Source organism: Lethenteron reissneri, chromosome 44, assembly GCF_015708825.2.
Source record: "Lethenteron reissneri isolate LAM-NWPU_2019-01 chromosome 44, ASM1570882v1, whole genome shotgun sequence".
Lineage (NCBI taxonomy): Eukaryota > Metazoa > Chordata > Hyperoartia > Petromyzontiformes > Petromyzontidae > Lethenteron > Lethenteron reissneri.
Genome location: NC_083822.1, coordinates 10,250,640 through 10,274,171, shown reverse-complemented (window position 1 = coordinate 10,274,171; position 23,532 = coordinate 10,250,640). Strand labels below are relative to the sequence as shown.

The following is a 23,532-nucleotide window of genomic DNA, read 5'->3' as shown; positions in this document are numbered from 1 at the left end:
AATCCGATCATTCCTCATCCTCGCAATTACATTCCATGCGGTAAAGCCTTCGCTGGATGTCCCCCTCCCCCCTCCGCTCCGCGCGTGCTGCAAATCTCCCCCCCCCTTCTACCCCTCCCCCCACGTTCCTCCACCTCCCCCCCTACCCCTACTCCCCCCCCCCATGTTCCTCCACCTCCCCCCCCTACCCCTACTCCCCTCCCACGTTCCTCCACCTCCCCCCCTACCCCTACTCCCCCCCCATGTTCCTCCACCTCCCCCCCCTACCCCTACTCCCCCCCCCCACGTTCCTCCACCTCCCCCCCTACCCCTACTCCCCCCCCCACATTCCTCCACCTCCCCCACCTCCCTCCTCCCCAGGTGGACAAGGTGCGACAAAGCGGCCTAATGAGGCCACGTGAACAGCGGCGCGTTACGTAGGGGGCGGCACCGGGGGGGGGGGGGGACACGTGGCAAAGTCGCTCACGTGGCACGAGAAGAGACACCGCGCAGCCGCGTGGCCGAGTCGCCCGCGTGGCACGCGGCACGAGACGAGGCCACCGCGGGGAGCACGTGGCAGGGGACACCGAGCGGTCGGTCGCGTGACGCATCTCAAGTGGTATTTTCGCTTCGTTCGCAACGTAAATCGTTGCGAGCTTCGGGGAATGTTCATCCGATGAGTGTTACGTAACTGTCTGCACCTCCCCCCCCCCTCTGTCGCACACCCCCCACCCCCTCCGCCTATCTCTCTCCCTCCCTCCCCCACACAACCAAACCCCCTTTCCCCCCCCCACCCTCACCGCGGGGGGGGGGGGGGCTCATGACCCCTTGTATTCATCTATCGTGACCGCTCCCTTCCCCGCACACAGCATCACCGCGTTCATGTTTTATGTAACGCGATGGATTTTATTTCTATACCGCGGCTGCTGTTGTTATTAACAATGGTATTATTATGGTTACCCGCGCGCGCGTTATTACATAGAGAGAGAGGGAGGGAGAGAACTCCCTATCATCGAGCGCGGTCAAAATAAAAAAATAGTGGGTGGTAGGACAATTGGAGGCAGGAACACAGCGCGCGGGGGTTATAAATCGTGAGTGTCATCCACCCCACATCACCTCCACTACCGCCCAGGATTCTCACCCCAAACCCGCTCACCCCCTCCCCCACAACTCCCCACCCGCCCCCCCTCGCGATAACCAGGCCCCCGTACCCACCAGCACCCCCCACCCCTCCCCCCCGGGCGCTGATTGCTCTGGGAGAGGACTGAATGTTTGCGCTCGAACAGGCGAATTAGCGCAAGTGGCCAAATGAACGAGAGAGCGCGCACGCTCCGTTAGGCGGAGCATTGTTACATCACAGGATCGTGAGAGGTGGTGGCGGACACGTGAGAAGGGAGGTCTTCGTCTAGCAGTGGATGGACCATGGCTGACGATGTTGACGCTTGACGATGGGGAATGAATACATCGTGCGAGGGGCGGCGCGTCAGCCAGGCCCCAGTGCGCTTTGCAAACGTGGCTCGCGGGGCGCGCGGAGCGTGAATTATTCATGGGATTTTAATTTGTATTGAAATTAACCTCCTGCGTTAACTCGCCAGAGCCACCACCGCAATCGTCACGGGGGCGGCAGTCGACGCGGATTTCTGTTTAGTTTCGTTTTGTTGTTTTAACTAAGCCCGCTGCGAGTGTCGGCCCGTGCCAAAATCGACCAAACGTGCGCAACAACACGCTCCGTCTCCTCATTCAGATCTCAAGCAGATGAAGCCGGGTTGGCGAGATCGGGGAGGGTCGTTCCGACGGGCGAGCGCCGTGCGAACAAACAGACGCTGTAGGCGGCGTAGAGCAGTGCAAACACACGCGTTGTTGTACTGTACTGTGACACATCTATGCGACCCGCTCTCACCAATCCGCACTGACCAGCATGACGTTCACACGATCCCATCCACACGACCCCCCGCGCGCCATCGGAAGCACCTTCCGCTTCCCGTTATCCAGCAGCGTGTTGACAACAAGGGCTGCTGCACGTGACCTCGGCGGCACATCGTCCGCGGAACCGTTTAACAGTCCGTCGTACGACCAGGACACGCGCGCACACAGAGAGGGCACACGACGAGCGGACTGACCCGGGTGCCACCGGCCGCACGGTTCAGACCGGGCCCCGGGGTGGGTGGGGAGGGAGGGGGGGGGGGGATGTGGCGACTCTCCAACGCCCGACGTCGCGGCGATCGAGAAACAGTTCGCGCCGTGCACGCGCGGCGCGTGTCCGCGTCGCTAATTACAGCTCCTTGACTCTCACAGGCTGGGGGTGGCGTGGGGGTTAGTTGATGAATCGGCTTTGCGTGCGCACGCACGAGGCGCGCCAACACCTCACCGGATCGAATTGACGACCTCTCGCCGGTGCGCGAATGTCGTTCTACCGTTGATGGAGAACGACGGCGATTTGGGGCGACCTGGCGGAGTAGCGCCCCTCAATTTTAGATCGCCGTCGTTGATTTATTTTCATTTAAAGCTTTCGTGACTGCAGGGATTCATCTTCTTGGTTCTTTCGGTAAAGTCACGTAGAATGGAAATAATAAAGTAATACAATAAAACACAATAAAATAATTCTCACGACGTTTCGGCCACAACGCAAGTAGCCGTCCTCAGGTGAAGACCAGGTATGTCGGGGAGACAGCGTCTTGATATTTTATAGCATTATTTTATGATTTATTTTAATTTATTCGTTTATTGCCGGTGTTGTCGTCGCAGCGATCGTCACGACGGGTTCCGAGGACCGCCGCCCCCGTTCGGGCTTCGTGAGTCCCACACCGCTCCACATTTTCACACCCACCGCGAGATCCTCTCGCCTGTCCGCCCGATGAGCGCGCGGTGTCACCCCGCACGACCCCAGACGCACGCCTGGCTCGGGCAATTAGCGGGAGGCGAGCGGGGCGGGGAGGATGAGGCGGGGGGAGGAGAGGAAGGGGAGAACCGGAGACTCTCGTGACCGGGTGCGGTGTAGCACCATCGCCGCTGCATCCTCCCCCGCACTCCACCCCCGCCTCCCGTCGCTATCCCTCGGGCAAAGTCGCCCATACGAGGGCGCGAACTCAGCGATTTTGACGCATTTCCCCTGAATCTCATTATACGACGACACGGCTACAGCTGCGGACTAACCTCAGGTCAACAGTGACGCCACCGGCTGCTGCTGCTGCTGCTGCTGCTGTTGTTGTTGCCATGGTACCAGGGCCACGGGCACGCGGGGAGGGCAAAGCTCGTGACAGCAAAGTAGTGGACAGCAGAGCCTCTGGGGGGGTCAGCAGTGGCCCAGGTGGGGACAGCATTGACCGGGGGGGGGCAGCTGTAGCCCCTGGGGGGTCAGCAGTGGCCCAGGTGGGTACAGCTGTGGCCCAGGTGGGGACAGCAGTGGCCCAGGTGGGTACAGCTGTGGCCCAGGTGGGGACAGCAGTGGCCCAGGTGGGTACAACTGTGGCCCAGGTGGGGACAGCAGTGGCCCAGGTGGGTACAGCTGTGGCCCAGGTGGGGACAGCAGTGGCCCAGGTGGGTACAGCTGTGGCCCAGGTGGGGACAGCAGTGGCCCAGGTGGGTACAGCTGTGGCCTAGGCGGGGGGGGGGGGGGCAGAGCTCCAGGGGAGAATCTTCAGAAGGTGCCTGCGATTTTGACTCCGCTCATTTGTCATGTCGGTGACCACTTCGCGCGCGACGTCTTCGAGATCCACCCCACCGCCATTTCGTGGATCTTAACTGCGAGGTTCGGGACGTTCAAAGAACACGCACACGTGTGTTGGTTGTGTGTGGGTTGTGTGGTGGGGGGATGTGGGGGGAGGGGGGAGGAAGGGGTGGGGGCGTCCTCGACTCTTCACCTCCACACCACAAGGTAGAACCAGCAATCGATTTTTTTTGAAAGACGTCATTTTTGCATTTCATACGTATTTTTTTACTATCTCCCCCGTACCATCGTCGTCAATTCACAGTTTCCCACCATAGTCGGTGCATTGTTATTATCATTATATGAACGGATATAATATAATAAATACTTGTATATTGTACGCACACGAATGCCCACCCCAGCTTTGGTTTCTGAGCGCAAGGTGCACAGCAACACGGGGGCGAGCGCGGGAGGACACGAGGGGGTAGTCGTCATCAGGAGGACGACGACGATGATGCAGATCGATGGTTGATCGTTCCACGAGTCAACCAGGCTCGCTCTCCAAGTTTCACTCAGTCCCCAGGAGGATTTCCGACCGTCGCCACCAACGCCACCAATGCCCGCTGCCAAGTCCGTGGTCCCGGCACGCTCTCTGCCTACACCGGGAGCCCTTTGTGAGATACGCGGCAGGTCGACGGACACATGGGGGAGACGGATCGCTTCGATGGTGGCGGGTGCTCTCCGCTCCGGTGGAGCGATGCGCGGCTCAGCGAGCGATCTGAGAGCCGCGGTTCCTCTCCCCCCACCTCCCCCCCTCCCCCCCTAAAAAAAGAAAACCTCGACATAGTTGGGGAAGTGCTCTAACGGACGCGCGCACACACAAGACAAAGATCCCCCGTATAGCATTAACCAACTGTTGGGGCAAGTGCTGTTAGCGAGTACCTATGAAGGCCGGAACGGTACACGAGGGGGTGGGTGGGCCAGCACCACGCCCGACCGCTTTTGTCTCCCCAGTGACGATGTTTACACATCGTACCAGGTACTCATTTGAGGCTGAGTCGACCTAAGGGAGGCCCAGAACCGGTTCCGATAATCGTCACTGGTGTTGGCCGCGAGCAGGAGTCGGAACTCGAGTCGCCGGATTTGTAGCGCAGCGCGCTAACCGCTACACCACCGCTCCCCATACACACACACACACACAAAGATCCCCCGTATAGCCTTAACAGACTGTAGGGGCAAGTGCTGTTAGCGAGCACCTATGAAGGCCGGAACGGTACACGAGGGGGTGGGTGGCCAGCACCACGCCCGACCGCCTTTGTCTCCCTAGTAGCGATGTTTACACACCGCACCAGATACTCATTCGAGGCTGAGTCGACCTAGGGAAGGCCCAGGACCGGTTCAAATAATCGTCACTGGTGTTGGCCGTGAGCGGGAATCGAACTCTGGTCGCCGGGTTCATAGCGCAGCGCGCTAACCGCTACGCCACCGCTCCCCACACACACACAGACTTACACACACGCACTCCGGCTCACAGTTCCCATCACTACACCGCTTGCCGGTACAACACAGGAACGGAATATGGCATCGCCCACAGGAAAGTCATCACCAACATGCAAGACAGTGGTGTGGCTCGGTTACAGGAATAACATGCGCGGGTGACACGTGGACACACAGTAAACACGGAAGGCATCACACCACGAATCGTCTACGCCCTACAGGTTATACAACGTGTTCTCTTTTGTTGTTACACATCATAGAGATCAAAGTACAATTTGCAGATGAAGTATATGAATATCCTCTTTATAATAATGTTTAGCATAAAATAATATATTATTATATATCTTTTTTTTTTGGCTTTGACTCACTCGGCGCCCTGTAAGGGAAGGGGTGGGCGGGGGGGGCTCAATTGTTTGGGTCCAGGCGCCGTCACTCGCTCGCTGCTTCTTCTTCCGTCAGCCCCAACCTCCTCGAGTCGGAGGAACACGTGGGGGGGGGGGGGGAGCCCTTCTCTTGCGGAGTAAACACGCGGCTCCGTATTCCACTGTGGGTCAGTGCGCGTCACAGCACGTCCATCCACTCACGTCTCAGCCACCACCCTGCCCCTCCCTCTCTCTATCTCTCGGGCTTCCACCACCACCACTACCAGCAGCAGCAGAAAGAGAGTGATCACATTTTTTTGTTGGCGCAGGGGAAGGAGAAGGAGGGGGGTGCAAACTTCACGAACTCGATTGGTACCAACGGCGCAGAGGAACTCAGCTCGCATCATCGCAGAGCGCGCGGCGCGCGTCTGTCACGTGTAAACAGCGACGAGGGGACGGACGGAGGGAGGAAGGGGGCGATGGATAACACGGATTAGGGGGGGAGGTGGCTATGCTAGAGACTGAGACAGGAGAGAGAGAGAGAGAAAGTGACACACTGAGTGGTTGGTCAATTACTACTGCTGTGCAAAGCACTGCGTGGAGTTCCGAGCGGTCAGAGTCGGCGCTGCGCTGCGCTGCGCTCGCTTGCGCGTTACGCGCGACGCGGGCAGAGGTCGACGGAGTTGGGTTCGGTGCGGGCAGGGCAGGACGAGGATCAGGGAGTAGGACGTTGGGTTTTCAGGGCCAGGAACCATCTCAACCTCATCGTGGAGCGCGAACACTTTCATTTCGTTTCTTCGGTCGTTCGTTCTTCCCCCGGGACAAGGAGCCCTTCTCGACCACCCTCGGAGCCGCTCACTGCCCCGAAGCCGTGGCGGTTGCCCCCCCACCACCCCGCGTGCCTACCCGGCACCCCCCGAGTCAAACCCGCGGACCCTCGGTGGGGGGGCCGGGGAGGGCTGGTGAAGCCGGCACGGATGATGGAGGTGGACAGAGGTGGGTGGGGCGGTGGGACGGAGCTCGGGTCGGCTCCACGCTGGGGGCTGAGGATTTCCCTGAGCGCGATGGGAGGATTGTCATGTGACCCAGCTCCACCTGGGACCCCCACCCCTGCCCCCCCACCGCCGCCTCCCGCCCCCCACGACTCTCTCCTCCGCGTGGCGAGACGAGTGGCTCTGCAGGGAAGATAGACACAGGCACCGGGTTACTCCTCGCGCGCGTTTCACAGTCATTGCTACGCTGCGCACACATCGGTTGGATCTACTGCTGGATGAAGGGCCTCCCCCGCGGCACCTCGGACACGCGCGTTGCTTCAACCATACTTCACCGCGCTGGTCAGCGCGGGTTTGCCAAGTGGGGAGAGACGGGGGTTTCTCAATGACCGGTCCTGATATCTCTCGCCACACCGATGCTGCTCACCGCTGTTGGGAATCGAACTCGGGTGGACCAGGCTTCATGGCGCAGGCCCTCGAACGACTGCTCAGCTTTGCGTGTCATCGTCTCCATCCGTCTCGAGCCCCCTCCTGCGCCCAGCGATCCTAAGAATTGTCGCGATTCACGAGCCAAGGAGTCGAACTCAGGCGGCCGGGGTGTATGCATGCACTTGTGCGTTGAACTTCTTTCGCGCCGTACGTCCGGGAACCCCCAAAGCCAGCGTTTTCACCCTCGTGTCTTTGCTTCCCCGTGTACGCTATCCAGTTGGCCGCCCTGGTTAATACTGCCGTGTCTGATTCACAGTGAACTTTAATAGATCCCGTGACATCATGCGCAAGAGTAGGCTATTGTGTGCCGGGGTCATGGCACACACACACACACGTTTTGCCAAAATGTAAATATGTACCCCGCAACATGACTCAATTGAGATATAAAATATACACAGTATGGCGATCAGCACAGCCTAGTAATAAAATGCAACTCGGCAGCGTCCTCCTGCAAGAGAGTCATGAGACTCAGTGAGGTTTCACCCTGCGTAAACAACCGTAACCATACAAATACCAGCGTCCAATTTGTGATTATCGCAAAATAAGAAAGAACATTTTTTTTTGAAAAAAACCCCGAAATCTCTCGCGGAGCTATGGAACCTTGGCTTTGGTTAATATCTCGCATGCCCACGTTACATGCACGCATGCGTAACACCAAAGCCCCCCCCCCCCCCCATCATCCAATTCGCCCCCACCCCGAGGCGTCCGGACGTTAATTGAACAGAGAGAGAGAGAGTAGTGCGTGCAGAGGCGAGCGAGGCAGAGGGAGATATTTGATTCGATTTTAAATGTGCGCCATACGAGCCACAGCGAGGGTGAACGCCCCAGAGAACTGGATGAGCATTTCAGAATGACGACGTTCTAAGCGGGCCACGGCACTGTGACCCCCTCCCCTCCCTCGACAGCTGTGCTGCCGTTCGGGGTGTTTCAACTTTGCCACGGATTTGGCTTTGACCACATTTTAGGGATTGTAAGACGCACTGCCATCCCACCACCCCCTCCCTGCTCGCCCCCCCCTCCCTGCCCCCCCACCACCCTCCCTCTCTGCCCCCCCACCCCCCTCTTCCTGCCCCCCCTCGCGCCGTCGCCGGAACCCCACATCCCTATATTCTAAAGAAAAACGTTGGGAGAACGTCTTATATATTACGACCGCAGTGTGTGTGTGTGACGAGCTTTTTAGAAATATTTATTTTGTTTTTTTCTCACGGGGGACATTTGCAGGGTATCGTTATTAGCACGGTGGGTTACGTACGGTGCGATCGAAGTTCAACGTACATACATAGACAGTGGCGGCGGCTTAGCAGTGGATTGACCGTGGCTGATGATCACGATCGCTAACATTGAGTGGCAGATGTCTATTACATTCCCCCAGAAAAACCAAGGCGGTACGTACATATGATTTACTGAGTTACCAGAGCAAAATGCGTTCGGAGTGAAACGTCCACGTCGCTACCTCCTGTCCTTCCACGTCGTCTCCCATGCATTGCGCCACAAATAAAAAGATCTCCCGTATAGCCTTCACAGACGGTTGGGGCAAGTGCTGTTAGCGAGTAGCACCTATGAAGGCCGGCACGGTACGCGAGGGAGGTGGGTGGCCAGCACCACGCCCGACCGCCTTTGCCTCCATAGTGCCGATGTTCACACATCGCGAAAGGTCCTCATTTGAGGCCGAGTCGACCTAGGGGAGGCTCAGAACCGGTTCAAATAATCGACACTGTTATCTGGTCGTGAGCGGGAATCGAACTCGGCCTCCAGGGTTTCGTTGCGAAGCGAGACGCTAACCGCTGCACCACCGCTCCCCCCCTGCCACTCCACGCGCGCGCAACCAGAGCCCGTCTCACCTCCTCACCACCATCGTCACCACCACCGCCACCGCTCCCCGCTCACACGGGCGTCGTCCTGCGGTTGGCGGCCGAGCCGAACAGCGTCTCCTCGAGCTCGCTGCGCAGGCAGTTCTGCACGGCGAACATCTCCGCCGCGGTGCCCGTGCCGCTGCCGGAGCCGCTGCCCGTGGGGGCGCCTCCGACCCCACCGCCGCCGCCGCTCCCGCCGGCTCCGCTGCCCGAGCCGCTCTGCTGGCCGCCCGACACGAAGGGGTTGAAGTCCGGCGGGGAGTCCCTCGGCAGCGTGTACATGGCCAGCGTGTCCGTGGACGGCTGCGCGTTCAGCGGCTTGAAGCCAACGGGCGACGGGTCGCGTGAGCGCCAGCGGTAGCTGGGCAGTCGCATCCCCGCCACCCCCATCCCGCCCGCACCTCCTCCTCCTCCGATGCCTCCTCCGGCTGCCATCGCCTGGGCAGCCGCGGCGGCTGCGGCCGCGGATGACGAAGCGGCCGCCATGGAGGCGGAGGAGGAAGAGGGCTTCTTGAGATAGTCGTCGCTGTCGATGGCCGTGACACCGAGGCCCATGCCGGGCATGATGCCGGGCAGCGCCTGAGAGAGGGCGTGTTGGTGCGCGTCCATGAAGACGTGCACGAGCCACGCGCCCAGCGTCTCGGCGATGAAGAAGGAGAGGGCGCCGAAGTAGAAGGACCAGCCGTACGAGTAGTTCTTGTTCTTCGGGTCGCTCATGTTGGGGTCGCCCGCGTTGCTCGAGATGTACACGATGATGCCGATGATGTTCGACAGGCCTGGAATGTTAGAGGGGGGGGGGAGTGGAGGTGGGGGGGCACGGACAGACGGAGGTGTGAGAGTTACTGCTGGCGAGGTGTGTGGATGTGTGTGCGTGTGTCACTGTCGTGGGGAGCGGCAGTGTAGTGGTTAGCGCGCTGCACTATGAACCCGGCGATCTGGTTTAGATTCCCGCTTACGATTATCTGAAACGGTCCTGGGCCTCCCCTAGGTCGACTCAGCCTCAAATGAGTACCTGGTGCGGTGTGTAAACACCGCCACTGGGGAGACAAAGGCGGTCGGACGTGGTGCTGGCCACCACCCCCGTTCCGGCCTTCATAGGTGCTCGCAAGCAACACTTGCCCCTACAGTCTGTCAAGGCTATACGGGGGATCTTTGTCTTTGTGTATCATTGTCGTAGCCCTATCACCTGCCGCCACCATGCTGATGCCGGCACCGAGAACGATGTGCAGCTTGGACTTGTAGATCTCGCTGGCCGCGATGCAGAGGCCTCCGAAGAGGAGCAGCAGCACGCTGAAGATGGGGAAGATGCTGGAGGCGCGCATCAACCCTTGGGTGGGGGGGGGGGGAGAGGTCACCGGGGGAAGGGCGAGGTACACCCGGGAAGGTGTCGCGGTGATTCATTGGCGTGAGGATAGTGGCACGGGGGGGCGGGGGGGGAGCGAGCAGAGACACGCGGAGGGGGGGGGGACGACAAGGATCGAGACGCGTGGAGAGTCGCGGGGAGACGAAGAGGAGAGGTCACGGGGAGACATCACGAGGAGAGGTCACGGGAAGACGTCACGGAGAGAGGTCACGGGGAGAGGTCACGAGGAGAGGTCACGAGAAGACGTCACGGAGAGAGGTCACGGGGAGAGGTCACGGGGAGACGAAGAGGTCACGGAAGACGTCACGGGGAGAGGTCACGAGGAGACGAAGAGGGTCACGGGAAGACGTCACGGGGAGAGGTCACGGGGAGAGGTCACGGGGAGAGGTCACGGGGAGGCATCATGGGGAGAGGTCACCGGGTGACACGGAGTAATGGGTCGACGTGGCGAGTGACGGGTACACTGGGAGAGCAGCAGCGGCCAGAAATCCACCCCCTCCCCCCCTCCAAAGCTCTGTGGTTCTCTACATATAAAGGTTTTATCGGACGATTAATGAGCAATATATGTATTTGTGCAGCACTGACAACGCAGCAGCTGCAGCAGCAACGTCACGATATGTGTGGGTGTATGTGGGGAGCGGTAGTGTAGCGGTTAGCGCTACGCTGCGCTACGAACCCGGCCACCCGAGTTCGATTCCCGCTCACGGCCGACGCCGGTGACGATTATCTGAACCGGTTCTGGGCCTCCCCTAGGTCGACTCAGTGTCAAATGAGCACCTGTAATCATCTCTACTAGGGAGACAAAGGCGGTCGGGCGTGGCACTGGCCACGCACCCCCTCGTGTGCCACAGTGCCGGCCTTCGTAGGTGCTGCTACTCGCTAACAGCACTTGCCTCAACAGTCTGTTGAGGCTACACGGGGGAGCTTTGTCTTTGTGTGCTCGCGCGTCCCGAAAATCCGTGTCGCCGGCCTCTGCGGGGCGCTTACGCGCGGAAGACAAAGACGTGTTTGGTGGAAAATGTTTGCTCTAATCAGCCAGAGTAATTTTAAGTGCGACACTCAGCACAAAGCGGAATAATAAAAGACTTTGGCAGTCACCGCTCCTCCCTCCCTCCGCCTCCTTCCACACAAATCATTACTCACCTCGTGTGCAACGGGAAAAAAAACAACGCACGCGCGTGCCCTGGGCGACGCGCAAACACGCGGCTTGCGGAAACCTTTCACGAAATATTATCCCCGCGCAGATCATTATCCCCGGGTGTTTCTAAACTCCGCAGCGCCGCTTCCGAGAGAATACCCGCGGTGGAAGGCAGCGATATATCCTGGAACGCAGCGCCGAATTTCGGTGCCTGAACAGTCGGGAAGGCCGCTGCTTCTCGAATTGTTTTGTCGCCCAGCCCCGATCAATCTCCATCTCGGCGTGTCCTCGTCACGGTGCAGCGGCGTGCGTTGCACGCGCCGTGAGTGAGCGCTCTGCGCCAGCGAACCCGGCGACCCGGATTCGCTTCCCGTTCACGACCAACACCGGTGACGATTATCTGAACCGGGTTCTGGGCCTCTTCCCCTAGGTCGACTTAGCCTCGAATGAGTGGCCGGTGTGGTGTGTAAACATCGTCTCCGGGGAGGCCTTCATATGTGCTCGTTAACAGCACTTGCCCCAACAGTCTGCTAAGGGTATTAGGGGGAGCTTTTGTCTTTGTGGTCCGTGCGCAAAATACACGCACGTGATTAGGGCTTAGGGCTAGCAGCTGTTCATAGAGTTACCTGCTGTCCTCAATAGACGATTATTATTATTATGGATAGGCGTAGCTTGTACTCTAGTGGTAGTGCCTTACGCCAATAATCCTTACTCCCAAGCCAGCCCAGCGCGAGAAACGAAGGTTCCGCTGGTCGGGGCGGCGTGGCACCGCTGACATGGAGGGGTGAACAACGGTTGGGTGGAGTTCTCAGCGGTGAATGCCGCTGCCTCCTGCCGTGGCGTACGGCTCTCAACAAAAAATAAATCGTGGACACTCGCCAAACGAAATGGCACAAACAACGGAAGAGTACGGAGAGACGCATGCACATGGACAGAAAAGATGAACACGTGGATTGGAGAACATACGCAGATAATCTTGATTTGAAGCTTTCGTGACTATTTAACTGCTATTTATAATTGTTTTACCAGGTAAGGCCCACTGAGCTTTGTAGCAACTTTTTTAGAAGCGACCTGGAGACAAATGATATCTCAACGAAGTGCGTTTATCACGTGGACATTTTTAGAAGCAAAAATACTCTAAACGCGTAATGTTTCTAAATGTGGCGATGAAAAAACCCGGAGGAGCCGGAGGCAAATCTACGCGACCACGGGGAGAGAGAGACACGCAACCTCCAAATATACAGCAGGAGGCGTCGGGGTTGGGATCGAACCCACGACCTCCTGTATACCGGGCGAGGTAAATAACATCTCGCCATCGCACACACTGATAAGAAGTGAGGAAGTGAGGCTTAGGGTGGACGCGCAATTGCTCGATAGCCGACGGTCAAGAGTAACGACGGAGTGGCAGCAAAGGGATGGATCGCATTCCAGTGCACGCCCGTCTCAGGGAGACGGAGCGAGGAATTCAACTCGTGCGCAGGCAGCTAGTTGCCTGAGGACATGGCAGGATCGTGAGAGGTGGCGACGGCGTGTGGGGGAGACCTGCGTCTAGCAGTGGATTGATCATGGTTGGTGATGGGGGGGGGGCAGGTCGTAGAGGGACACTGACACACGACAGGAGAGTAGTAGTAGTAATACTAATTTTATCGTAATAAAGAATTTTGTTGAACCTATCTACGTGATTTTACCGAAAGACCCAAACAATATTGATTATTATTATAGGTGTGGGAGGAATACTCTTCGGTTCTTTCGGTAAAGTCACGTAGATGAAAATACAAATTATAATAAAATAAAAATGAAAATAACTAAATTAAATAACGACGTTTCGGGCGCAACACAAGCGTCCGTCATCAGAGGGGGACAACCACAGCGAAAACAGTTGCTGAGTTATGCCAAACAGATGGCGCTGACAAGGGATTATATAGCTGAGGAGGGTGGGGCGAGCAAACCGGAGCACCCGGAGAAACCCCACGCCTTTCGCGATGGGACAACACTCTAACCTCCCCCCTCCGCCGTACAGATGGAAACAGATGGCGATCAGTCCACTTGCTCTACTGCCTTTCTCCTGGCGAGCCAGGGGCAAGGCTCCTCCTCGACGCCCGGGGGGGGGGGGGGGGGGGGGAATTGCGCAACATCCGTGCGGCGACCCACACCAAGCCTCACTGCTGCCTCCAAAGTGCCGGATTGCAGCTCGCCACGTGCGGCTCGCCACGTGCAGCTCGCCACGTGCAGCGGAAACAGCAGCTAGCCACGTGCAGCTCGCCACGTGCAGCTCGCCACGTGCAGCTCGCCACGTGCAGCTCGCCACGTGCAGCTAGCCACGTGCAGCTCGCCACGTGCAACTCGCCACGTGCAGCTCACTACGTGCAGCGGCAACAGCAGCTCGCCACGTGCAGCTCGCAACGTGCAGCTAGCCACGTGCAGCTAGCCACGTGCAGCTCGCCATGTGCAGCTAGCCACGTGCAGCTAGCCACGTGCAGCTAGCCACGTGCAGCTCGCCATGTGCAGCTAGCCACGTGCAGCTCGCCACGTGCAGCTCGCCACGTACAGCTCGCTACGTGCAGCGGCAACAGCAGCTCGCCACGTGCAGCTCGCCACGTGCAGCTAGCCACGTGCAGCTAGCCACGTGCAGCTCGCCATGTGCAGCTAGCCACGTGCAGCTAGCCACGTGCAGCTAGCCACGTGCAGCTCGCCATGTGCAGCTAGCCACGTGCAGCTAGCCACGTGCAGCTCGCCACGTGCAGCTCGCCACGTGCAGCAGCGGCAGCGGCAAAGCCACCACCACCACCGCCGCCTCTGATTGGCAGCGGCACGCGACGATTTAGCCACGCGGTGACATCGCCAAGCGTGCCAAGACGATGACACAACGAGCTCGTCAAGAAGCAGCTGACTGTGGGACAGCCGCGTCTCCCCCACTCCCTCGTGAGCACGTCGTGTGAGCACCGATAGAGACGCGCTTACGGAGTAAGTACTCTGCCGTGTCCTTGAAATCCGAGTCTTCCGGGAAGTGGTCGATGGTTTTACACACGCCCCTGGAGCTCCCTGCGGAGAAGAAAAAGAAGAGACGCGTTGGCTTCGCGAGGGAAGGGCAAGTCAGCAACCACAACAACCACAACGGCGGAAAGTTACAGAACTACACTGGCACAGAGAGGGGACTACGCTGACAGAGAGAACCACACTGACAGAGAGAACCACACTGACAGAGAGGGAACCACACTAACAGAGAACCACGCTGGGAAAGAGAACCACACAGGCAGAGAGAAATGCGCGTGCACGAATTGAAAATCACATGGACACATTGAGCATCGCATCAGCAGAGTGACAATGCAATGAGCAGCGTGCAACCCACAGTGGCACGCACACGCACACACGCACACACACACACGCACACACGCACGCACACACGCACGCACACACACGTACACACACACACACGCACACACGCACGCACACACACGCACACACACGCACGCACACACGCACGCACACACACGTACACACACACACGCACACACGCACACACACGCACACACGTACACACACGTCGTCATCACCACCAACCCGACAATGCAGCGCATCGCATGGATGATGAACAATGATGATGGTGATGATGATGATGATTTGTGATATCTGTAGGTCATGATGATGGTGACCGTGATGACATTGACACAAATAATGACTCCTGATTTGGACGTTTCTGTCAGTTGTAGCGATTGTACCTTGAATGCACAATTCGAAAAATACATCGATCCCCGTCTAGCGGGGCACGGTACACGAGGGAGTGGGCTGCCGACCGCTTTTGTCTCCCCAGAGGCGATGTTTACACAACGCACCAGGTACTCGATTGAGGCTGAGTCGACCTACAAGAGGCCCAGGACCCGTTCAGATAATCGTCACTGGTTCTGGCCGTGAGCTAGAATCGAGCTCGGGTCACCGGGTTCCCCGCGCAGCGCGCTAACCGCAACACTGTTCAGCACACACACACACTCACACATACACCAGCACACACACACGCAGCTAGGCACGCACACACACACATACAGCTGCACACACACACACGCAGCTACGCACGCACGCACATAGCTAGGCACGCACGCACACTCACACATACACCTGCACACACACACACGCAGCTACACACGCACACTCACACATACACCTGCACACACGCACGCAGCTATGCACGCACACACACTCTCACATACACCAGCACACACACATACAGCTAGGCACGCACACTCACACATACACCAGCACACACACACGCAGCTACGCACGCACGCACACTCACACATACACCAGCACGCACACACACACGCAGCTCGGCACGCACGCACACATACACCAGCACACACACACACACACAGCTACACACGCACACTCACACATACACCAGCACACACACACGCAGCTACGCACGCACACTCACACACGCAGCTACGCACGCACGCACATAGCTAGGCACGCACGCACACTCACACATACACCAGCACACACACACACGTGTACGCACATGCGAATACAGAGATCCCTCCTCGTATTGCTTTAACAAATTGTCGGAGCAAGCGCTGCGAGCGTGCACCTATGAAGGTCAACGCGGCTCAAGGGGATGTGCTACCGACACCACGCTCGACCGCCTTTGTATCCCCATTGCTTTTGTCTACACACAGCACCAGGTACAAATTTGAGACTGAGTCGACCTAGGGGAGGCACATAGATACAAAAAACAGAGACAAAGATATCCCGTATAGCCTGTACGAGACTGTAGGGGCAAGTGCTGTTCGCGAGAACCTATGAAGGTCGGAACGGCACACGATGGGGTGGGTGGCCAGCACCACGCCCGACCGCCTTTGTCTCCCTAGTCACGATGTTTACACACCGCACCAGGTACTAATTTGAGGCTGAGTCGACCTAGGGGAAGACCAGGACCGGTTCAGATAATCGTCACTGGGTGTTGGCCCTGAGCGGGAATCAAACTCGGGTCGCCGGGTTCGTAGCACAGCGTAGCGCTAACCGCTACACTACCGCTCCCCATTTACACGCATGGTGCATGCGTGTATATGCATGTGTGTATGCAACACACACGTACACATACATTGAAACGCACGCACATGTACAAATGGATAAAAGGTCGGCACTGTGGCACACGACCGGGTGGAGGCCCAGGAACGGTTCAAATATTCGCCACTCTTATCAGTCGTGAGCGGGAATTGAACTCGGCTCGCCGGGTTCGCAGTGCAGTGCGCCAAATCACTGCGCCACCTTCAACCAACTACCGCTCCACGCGTGCACACACACACACACACACGTGTAGACTCACATACACACAGAACCATGCACACACACACACATTCATAGAGACGTGTAGACTCACATACAGACATAACCATGCACACACGTATACACACGTTTAGACCCACATACACACAGGACTAAGCACACACACACACATAGAGACGTGTAGACTCACATACAGACATGCACACACACACACAAATGCATAGACACGTTTAGACTCACACGCAAAATCACGCACACACTCACACATAGATACAAAGACAAATGTACCCCTATAGCCTTAACTGACTGTTAGGGCAAGTGTTGTTAGCGAGCACCTATGACACATACACATACACGCGCACGCACGCGCGCCTCTAACACGACGTCACATAAACACTGATCGCACTTTACCGTCCGACTCAACCACGAGACAGCAGTTGAGTGCCCATTGAGATTCATTCTCTCATTTGCAATGAAAACCTGGGGGGTTCCTGTCGGCTACGTAGAGCGAGAGAGAGAGAGTGAGAGAGAGCGCCAGCACCGGCATACTCATTCCTCACAATTGTCGCCGTTAAGTGATGCGTCACGTGTGAGCTGCATGAGACATCACGCCGGCACATCCAGTGTGGGACGACCACCGCTCTGTGCCCGGGCGATCTCGCTGCACGGCACCGCCCCCCCCCCCTCCCGGCGTTTTCGAGTCGCGCCGCGCGTCGTTCGGGCACGATGTCTCCGACGTTTCGCTCCACGTGCCGGAAGCATCAAAGCACCGACGGCCCAAGCTGGGAGGTTGTTGACCCAAGTTCAACGCGTCGGCTTTCTCGACGAAAGTTGTCCATTGTAAAGGTTGCGTGGGGTTCGATCGCGTAAATAAATAAGCTTGACCACCCATCAACCTCCCCCTGGTCTTCGCACCTGATGGGCTCAAAGTGATGCCATGACCATTGCTCTATTTAGGACCGCAACAGGAGGACGACTTCACAATTCTGGCAAATCGCCCCGATGAAGTTGGTTGTTGTTATCGCCAGCGAAGCGCCACTGTCTTCGAATTGTAAATGTTGTGGGGTTACTCTCCAAGCCCACGGTGTGCTGAAGCAGTAACGAATTGGCACGTTTTGGTTACTTGACAAACTTATTAATTGGCTTTGTCGGGTGGTGGCGGGTCCAACGACACATTTTTATTTACGCGATCTAACCCAGCACACCCCCCCCGCCTCCCCTCTTTATTCTGCATTGTTTATGAAATTAACTTCCTGAACAAGCTGCCAGCACGTGGGGCAAAAAACGTCGGACATCGTACCCCGTACGAGGCATATCGGTTCAAATCCCAAAACGCCATCGGAGAGCCATGAATGCTGTAGCCCAGGGGTTCGGCAACAGAAACTAACAAGAAGATGGATTTTGTTTAGAATTCGGTAGTAAAAGTAAAAAAAACCCTCTCAATATTTCAAGAGCCGCAATGCACTGTGGGTGAATACGAGACGGCTGTCACGAATCAGCGGCCCTTAAAGAGCCGCCACGCGGCTCCGGAGCAGCGGGTTGGCGACACCCCCTTGCCGTCGACTCGTGCCAATGTCGTCAGGGGGCTCTTCCGCGCCCACGTCACCAAACAGCTGACGGTTATTCGGTTCCCGAAGCTTTGCGAGCACCGCCGGGAGAGACGGGCGCGAATGAGAAGCAGAGGGCTCTCTCAACCGCCAGGTCTCCCACCACCGGGTCACCGGGGTCACCAATTAAAGGCCACTCGTGCCTTAAGTGCCTCGTTACGGATAACGAGTCTTACCCATCAGCGGGATATTCATCTTTGTTGTGGTGATTTTGACCCGCATGAATTCCACGGGTGGAGCTCTCTCCGCCGTCGTCCCATGCCACTGCCGATTAAAATTGGCGGTGGCGTGAATAATAATAATAATTTGGATTTAAAGCTTTCGTGACTGCAGGGATTCATCTTCTTGGTTCTTTCGGTAAAGTCACGTAGAAGGGAAGTATTATGTTTTATTTGTATTATTTTATTACTTCCCTTTTACGTGACTTTACCGAAAGAACCAAGAAGAATAATCATCATTATTATTCAATAATCATAATTATTAGTATTCACCCGTAAAAAAAAGCTTCACTGAGTCTCAGGGGCTCTTGTTCAGGAGGGTACAGCTACGTTCGGGGAGGTTCGCCAATGAAATTCCAGTCGTGGTGAGAGTTAGTTTACGCGTTTGGGGAGGAAGCGAGGAGAAGCAGGAGAACACCCAGACGAGGGGAGTGCCGCTCAGCAGTCCCATCTCGTAGCGCCGTTCCTACGACACCTGGCAAGCCCTGGTGGTGGTCACCCTTCCACGCCCTAAGCAGGTTTATACTCCCCGCTCGGCTGTAAGATATCTCACTATCCAACGCACAGCGCATGCCTTGAGGTTATAATTCACCGCTACAGATTGTGCTGCTGCTGCTGTTTGGGGTATTGATCCTGAAATCGAGATCAAGATGTCGTGACGGGGCAAGAGTCAGAATGTTGATCAGAATCTGTATTCAGACTGGAGGAATCCGATGAGCTATGAAGCTCATTTTCACACGTGTCCATGATGGGCGGGTCACGTCTCATTGCTAACGCGACCTCCCCTCCGCCAGATCCTGCCGTGGCTGCGCTGCAGACACATGACGACATTCACGACCCGCCCTGACAGTGTCCCCACCATCCGCACCTTGGCCTTCTCTTCCCCACGGTCACCGACTAGCGGAGACCACCACTCCAATGTACATCTGGGCAATTGGCCTCACCCCCCCATCCCGCACACGTGTTCCAACACACCTAGCGCGGCCCGAAATTGCGCTATAACCCAAAGCCGAACATCCCAAAGCGCTACCCCCCTCTCTCTCTCCTTCTGGCGCTGCATCTGCCTGTCTCGCGGTCTCCAGATGCCCTCTTCCCCCAGGCCACCACTGCATGCTGAGCCGCTCTTTCATCGTCTCCACGGTTCGAACGCGAGCGACGCAGATCGTGACAGGTGCCACGTCCCCTCGTGAAGGGGCTCTTCTCCAGAACACTGGAGGTGGTCTCTTTCGGGAGTCTCGATAGGGGCCCTCTATATGGAGGTGGGGGGGGGGAGGTTTCGATAGAGGATCGGTATAGGAGATCTCTATAGGGATCCGCTAAAGCGGGTCTCTATAGGGGGGTTTTTATAGTGGATCGGTATAGGGGATCTCTGTAGGGGGTCTCGATAGGGGATTATAAGGTGGATCTCTATAATGCAAAATTAGCCTCAATATTATTTTTCTGTAGAGGATCTCTATCGCGTGGTAAGGAATTGCTAAAGGGGAGCTCTGTAGCATGATGCTGACCGGTATATCTATGCGGTCTCTATCTGGGATCTCTATAGGTGATCACGATAGTCCGATAGGGGTTCTCTATGGGGGATGGGGCCCCTCTGGCAGGATCGGGGGTCTCTGTAGGGGACACCCCTGCCGCGTCCAGTTTCATTTATTAGGCACAGCCCTGTGAGCCATGAGGCTCTTGACTCGGGTGCAAACGCAACAAACAAAACGTGAACAAAGAACATCTTCGTTGACTGCACGGCGCGGGCCGCCTCTCCCCCCGTTCACTCGGCACGGTGCTGAGCGGCCAGGCTGCTGAATCTGCTGCTGCTGCTGCCAGGAGACGCTGCTGCTGCTGCTGCCACCGCTGCTGCTGCCACTGCGTCTGGACACGGGGCAATGACATCACCGCTGCCGGCGCTGGTGCATGCAGCTGGAGCCTGGCCAGCGAGAGCCCGCGGTGCTCTGAGATTCACCGCGGGCTGGGGGGCTGGGACCGGCTTTAGCAGCGCTCCCGGCGAGGGGGCTGGAGGTTGGGGTGGATGGGGGAGGCGCGGGAGGAGGGCAGGATGTGAGTGGGGGAGCGGGCTGGGAGGGAGCCGTGGGATGCTCAAGGGATGAGAGGCTGTCGCTGAAAGCCATGTTTGTGTCCCCTATATGTTCCGCCTTAGGCAACCGCCACATGCAAGCCACTCACACCCACCCCTCATCACCGCCCAACCCTCATCGCCCATCCACATCCACCCCGCATCGCCCACCCACTCCCACCGCCTCATCGCCCACCCACCGCCTCATCGCCCACCCACACCCACAGCCCCATCGCCCACCCACCCCTCATCGCCCACCCACACCCACCCCTCACCATCGCCCATCCACATCCACCCCGCATCGCTCACCCACCGCCTCATCGCCCACCCACACCCACAGACTCATCGCCGCCTGCCCTGCACGCGCGCACTGAGCCGCGTGGGACCAATGGGAGGAGTGGGGGCGGGGGAGATTGTGGGGTGGGGAGGGGGCGATTGAGCCATACTTCACCACGGTGCTTCAGTGCGAGAGGGTGAAGCATTTGGGGCGGGGCGGGGGGGGGGTACATAGATTGTGTCGGCACTGGCCACTGATGTCCCTGGCGCAGGCCCGGCCACGTGCCCCACATCCCCGCCGATTTGGGGGGCGATGCGAGCGGTGGCATGGAGAGTGCACGCGCGGCCTCGCCGTCGCGGACCAGCGCGAGTGTAGGAGTAGAGTACAACAGAGAGACTTTTGTCAAGTTTTTAATTCCAACGTGAAAACTTCGATGAATGTTGTGCTCTCTGAGACGACGGAGAGATATCTGCAGTCGAGCACCGCGATTGTGGAAATTCCCTTACACGGTTCATCAGGGATTCTAAGTCTGTTCCATTTTTTGTTTAAAATCGCGTCTGAAATCTCGCCCGCTTTTACAACACGCTCTCGCCGCAACTTATTAAGTTTCACGTCAAAGCGCTTTGAGACCTTGTGTGAATTGCGATACAGAAAACTGAGTTTCTTCATCATCATTATTATTATTTGACATTCAGGTGGTCAAGCCGTGGTGGAGTGGTGTATCATCGCTGTGATGTCTCCGTCGCATTTGCTAATCGGGGATTTGCGTCGTCACAGAAGTTGTACGGTCTCTTCCGGTTGACCAGGGTCGCACACAGGAGAGTTGTTTTTGTTAATTGTCAATTTGTGCATCTGGTATTATATATAATTACTAACGAAACCCCGCAGCAGCCGACACGTCAACCTCTTTGTGCGCGGTGCTCAGCCCATCCGAGCACCATCCAGGCTCAACACCTGCTTAGCATCCGAGATCTGAAGACAATGTGCGTCCGTAGGCAGCACGTTGCCTGGCATGATGTGTACAGGGAAAATAAGTTGGTGGCTCGCACGATTTAATCGGGACGAGGCCACAGCGCAAAATTGCGCTCGCCGATCACAATGCACGGGATGGCGCAATAACAACCAACGTCCGCTTCGCTCATTCGCCACCGACAGCATTTCAGAGCTGCATTGCGATGTAGGCTCCTGCTGATGCCGTTCACTGGCTCGCCAAGGCAGCCTCGACACGGAAGCGTGGACGTAGCGTGTCGCCTGCGAGTCGCGCGATCGAGGGCCTCGCCTCTCAGAAACGCAGCGTGAAAAAAAGGCCACGGTGAATTCTAGATTTGAAGCTTTCGTGACTGCAAGGATTCATACTCTTAGGTTATTTCGGTCAAGTCACGTAGGTAGAAGGAATAATAATAATAAAAATATTAAAATAAAATAATAATAAATGAAAATAACTAAATGAAATCACGACGTTTTATATAAAACACGTGGCTTGAATAGCTCTCGATTTAAAGCTTTCGTGACTGCAGGGATTCATCTTCTTGGTTCTTTCGGTAAAGCACGTAGAAGGGAAATAATAAAATAATAAAAATACAACATAATAAAATAATTCTCACAACGCTGTCTCCCCGACAGACCTGGTCTTCACCTGAGGACGGCTGCTTGCGTTGTGGCCGAAACGTCGTGAGAATTATTTTGTTATGTTTTATTTTCATTATTTTATTATTTTCCTTCTACGTGACTTTACCGAAAGAACCAAGAAGTTGAATAGCTCTCTTCACACGCTACAGTAATTTAACTGGTGCAGTTACACCTGATGACGGAGGCTTGTGTTGCTTCTGAAACGTCGTGATTTAATTTCGTTATTTTCATATATTATTATTTTATTTTATTATTATTATTATTATTATTTTACCTACGTGACTTTACCGAAAGAACCTAAGACTATGAAGCCACGGTGAAGTTTGTTTTTCTTGTTGGGTTCGGTCGGCGAAAGTGTAAATGAGCATCGCACACCCACATCCACCGACGCAGCCAGTTAGTAAGGTGTGTTGTGTGAGAGGTACGTGCGAATTTGTTACGTGTGTTGAACCTCTTTCGCTCCGTACGTAGCCAAACGGTGCCAATCGGAGGTGCGGGGGAAGGACAACAAACGAAACACAAAAAGCAGTTCTAACGAAAATCGTTTTCAATCTAAGAAATTAGGTTTCAATCTAATTTTTTTTTTCAATCTGACTGCAGCGCCACCGGTTGTGTGTTAGAGAGCAAAACCGCAACATTTCCAATTTGAGGTTTCGCTGGTGATTAAAACCAGCATAATCAGGCGTTTTGCCGGAAGTATGTCGGGTGGAGGTGTATGCACGACACATTTACATTTACGCGACCTCACCCAACATTTGATCGTGAATAATTGGTCGCGAAAGCGCCGTGCGTAAAATTTACACAAATAGCCACCGAGGGTCCTGTTGTTTAAGTTGAGGTCTGGACTGATTCATCGCATCTATAGCTGTGACCACTCTGCACACACTGTAGGTCACAACGCCACCACCCTCTCGCTCTCTCTGTGTGCTTGTTCCTCTCGTACTCTGCTCGGCTTTGGGATTTTTGCTCTCTCCATCATTGTCTCTTGCCGGAAGCGCTTACAAAATCATAGTCGAGAAACGTGTTAAACACTCGCATCGATTACAACTTTGATCGCGCTGTTTGTGACTGGCCGCTTGACGTTTTGGGTCGTTTGGCAAACCCTGTGCTCGGCAACTGTTCGAGAGAAAGAAAAAC

The 23,532-nt window shown here is 56.5% G+C and overlaps 1 protein-coding gene across 2 annotated transcripts in view; it reads right to left on the bottom strand.

The window, feature by feature from the left end:
- Positions 1-342: 342 nt before the first annotated feature.
- The window catches only part of LOC133353614 (voltage-dependent calcium channel gamma-2 subunit-like), a 44,280-nt gene continuing 21,090 nt past the window's right edge, over positions 343-23,532 (bottom strand). For both annotated transcript variants that reach the window (XM_061569996.1, XM_061569997.1), the window contains exons 3-6: positions 14,281-14,361; positions 10,005-10,145; positions 8,807-9,594; positions 343-6,659 (exon numbers count right to left, since the gene is read on the bottom strand). In XM_061569996.1, the coding sequence (XP_061425980.1) occupies positions 8,849-9,594; positions 10,005-10,145; positions 14,281-14,361 (968 nt within the window). In that variant the 3' untranslated portion in view covers positions 343-6,659; positions 8,807-8,848. The remainder of the gene's footprint in view (positions 6,660-8,806; positions 9,595-10,004; positions 10,146-14,280; positions 14,362-23,532) is intronic.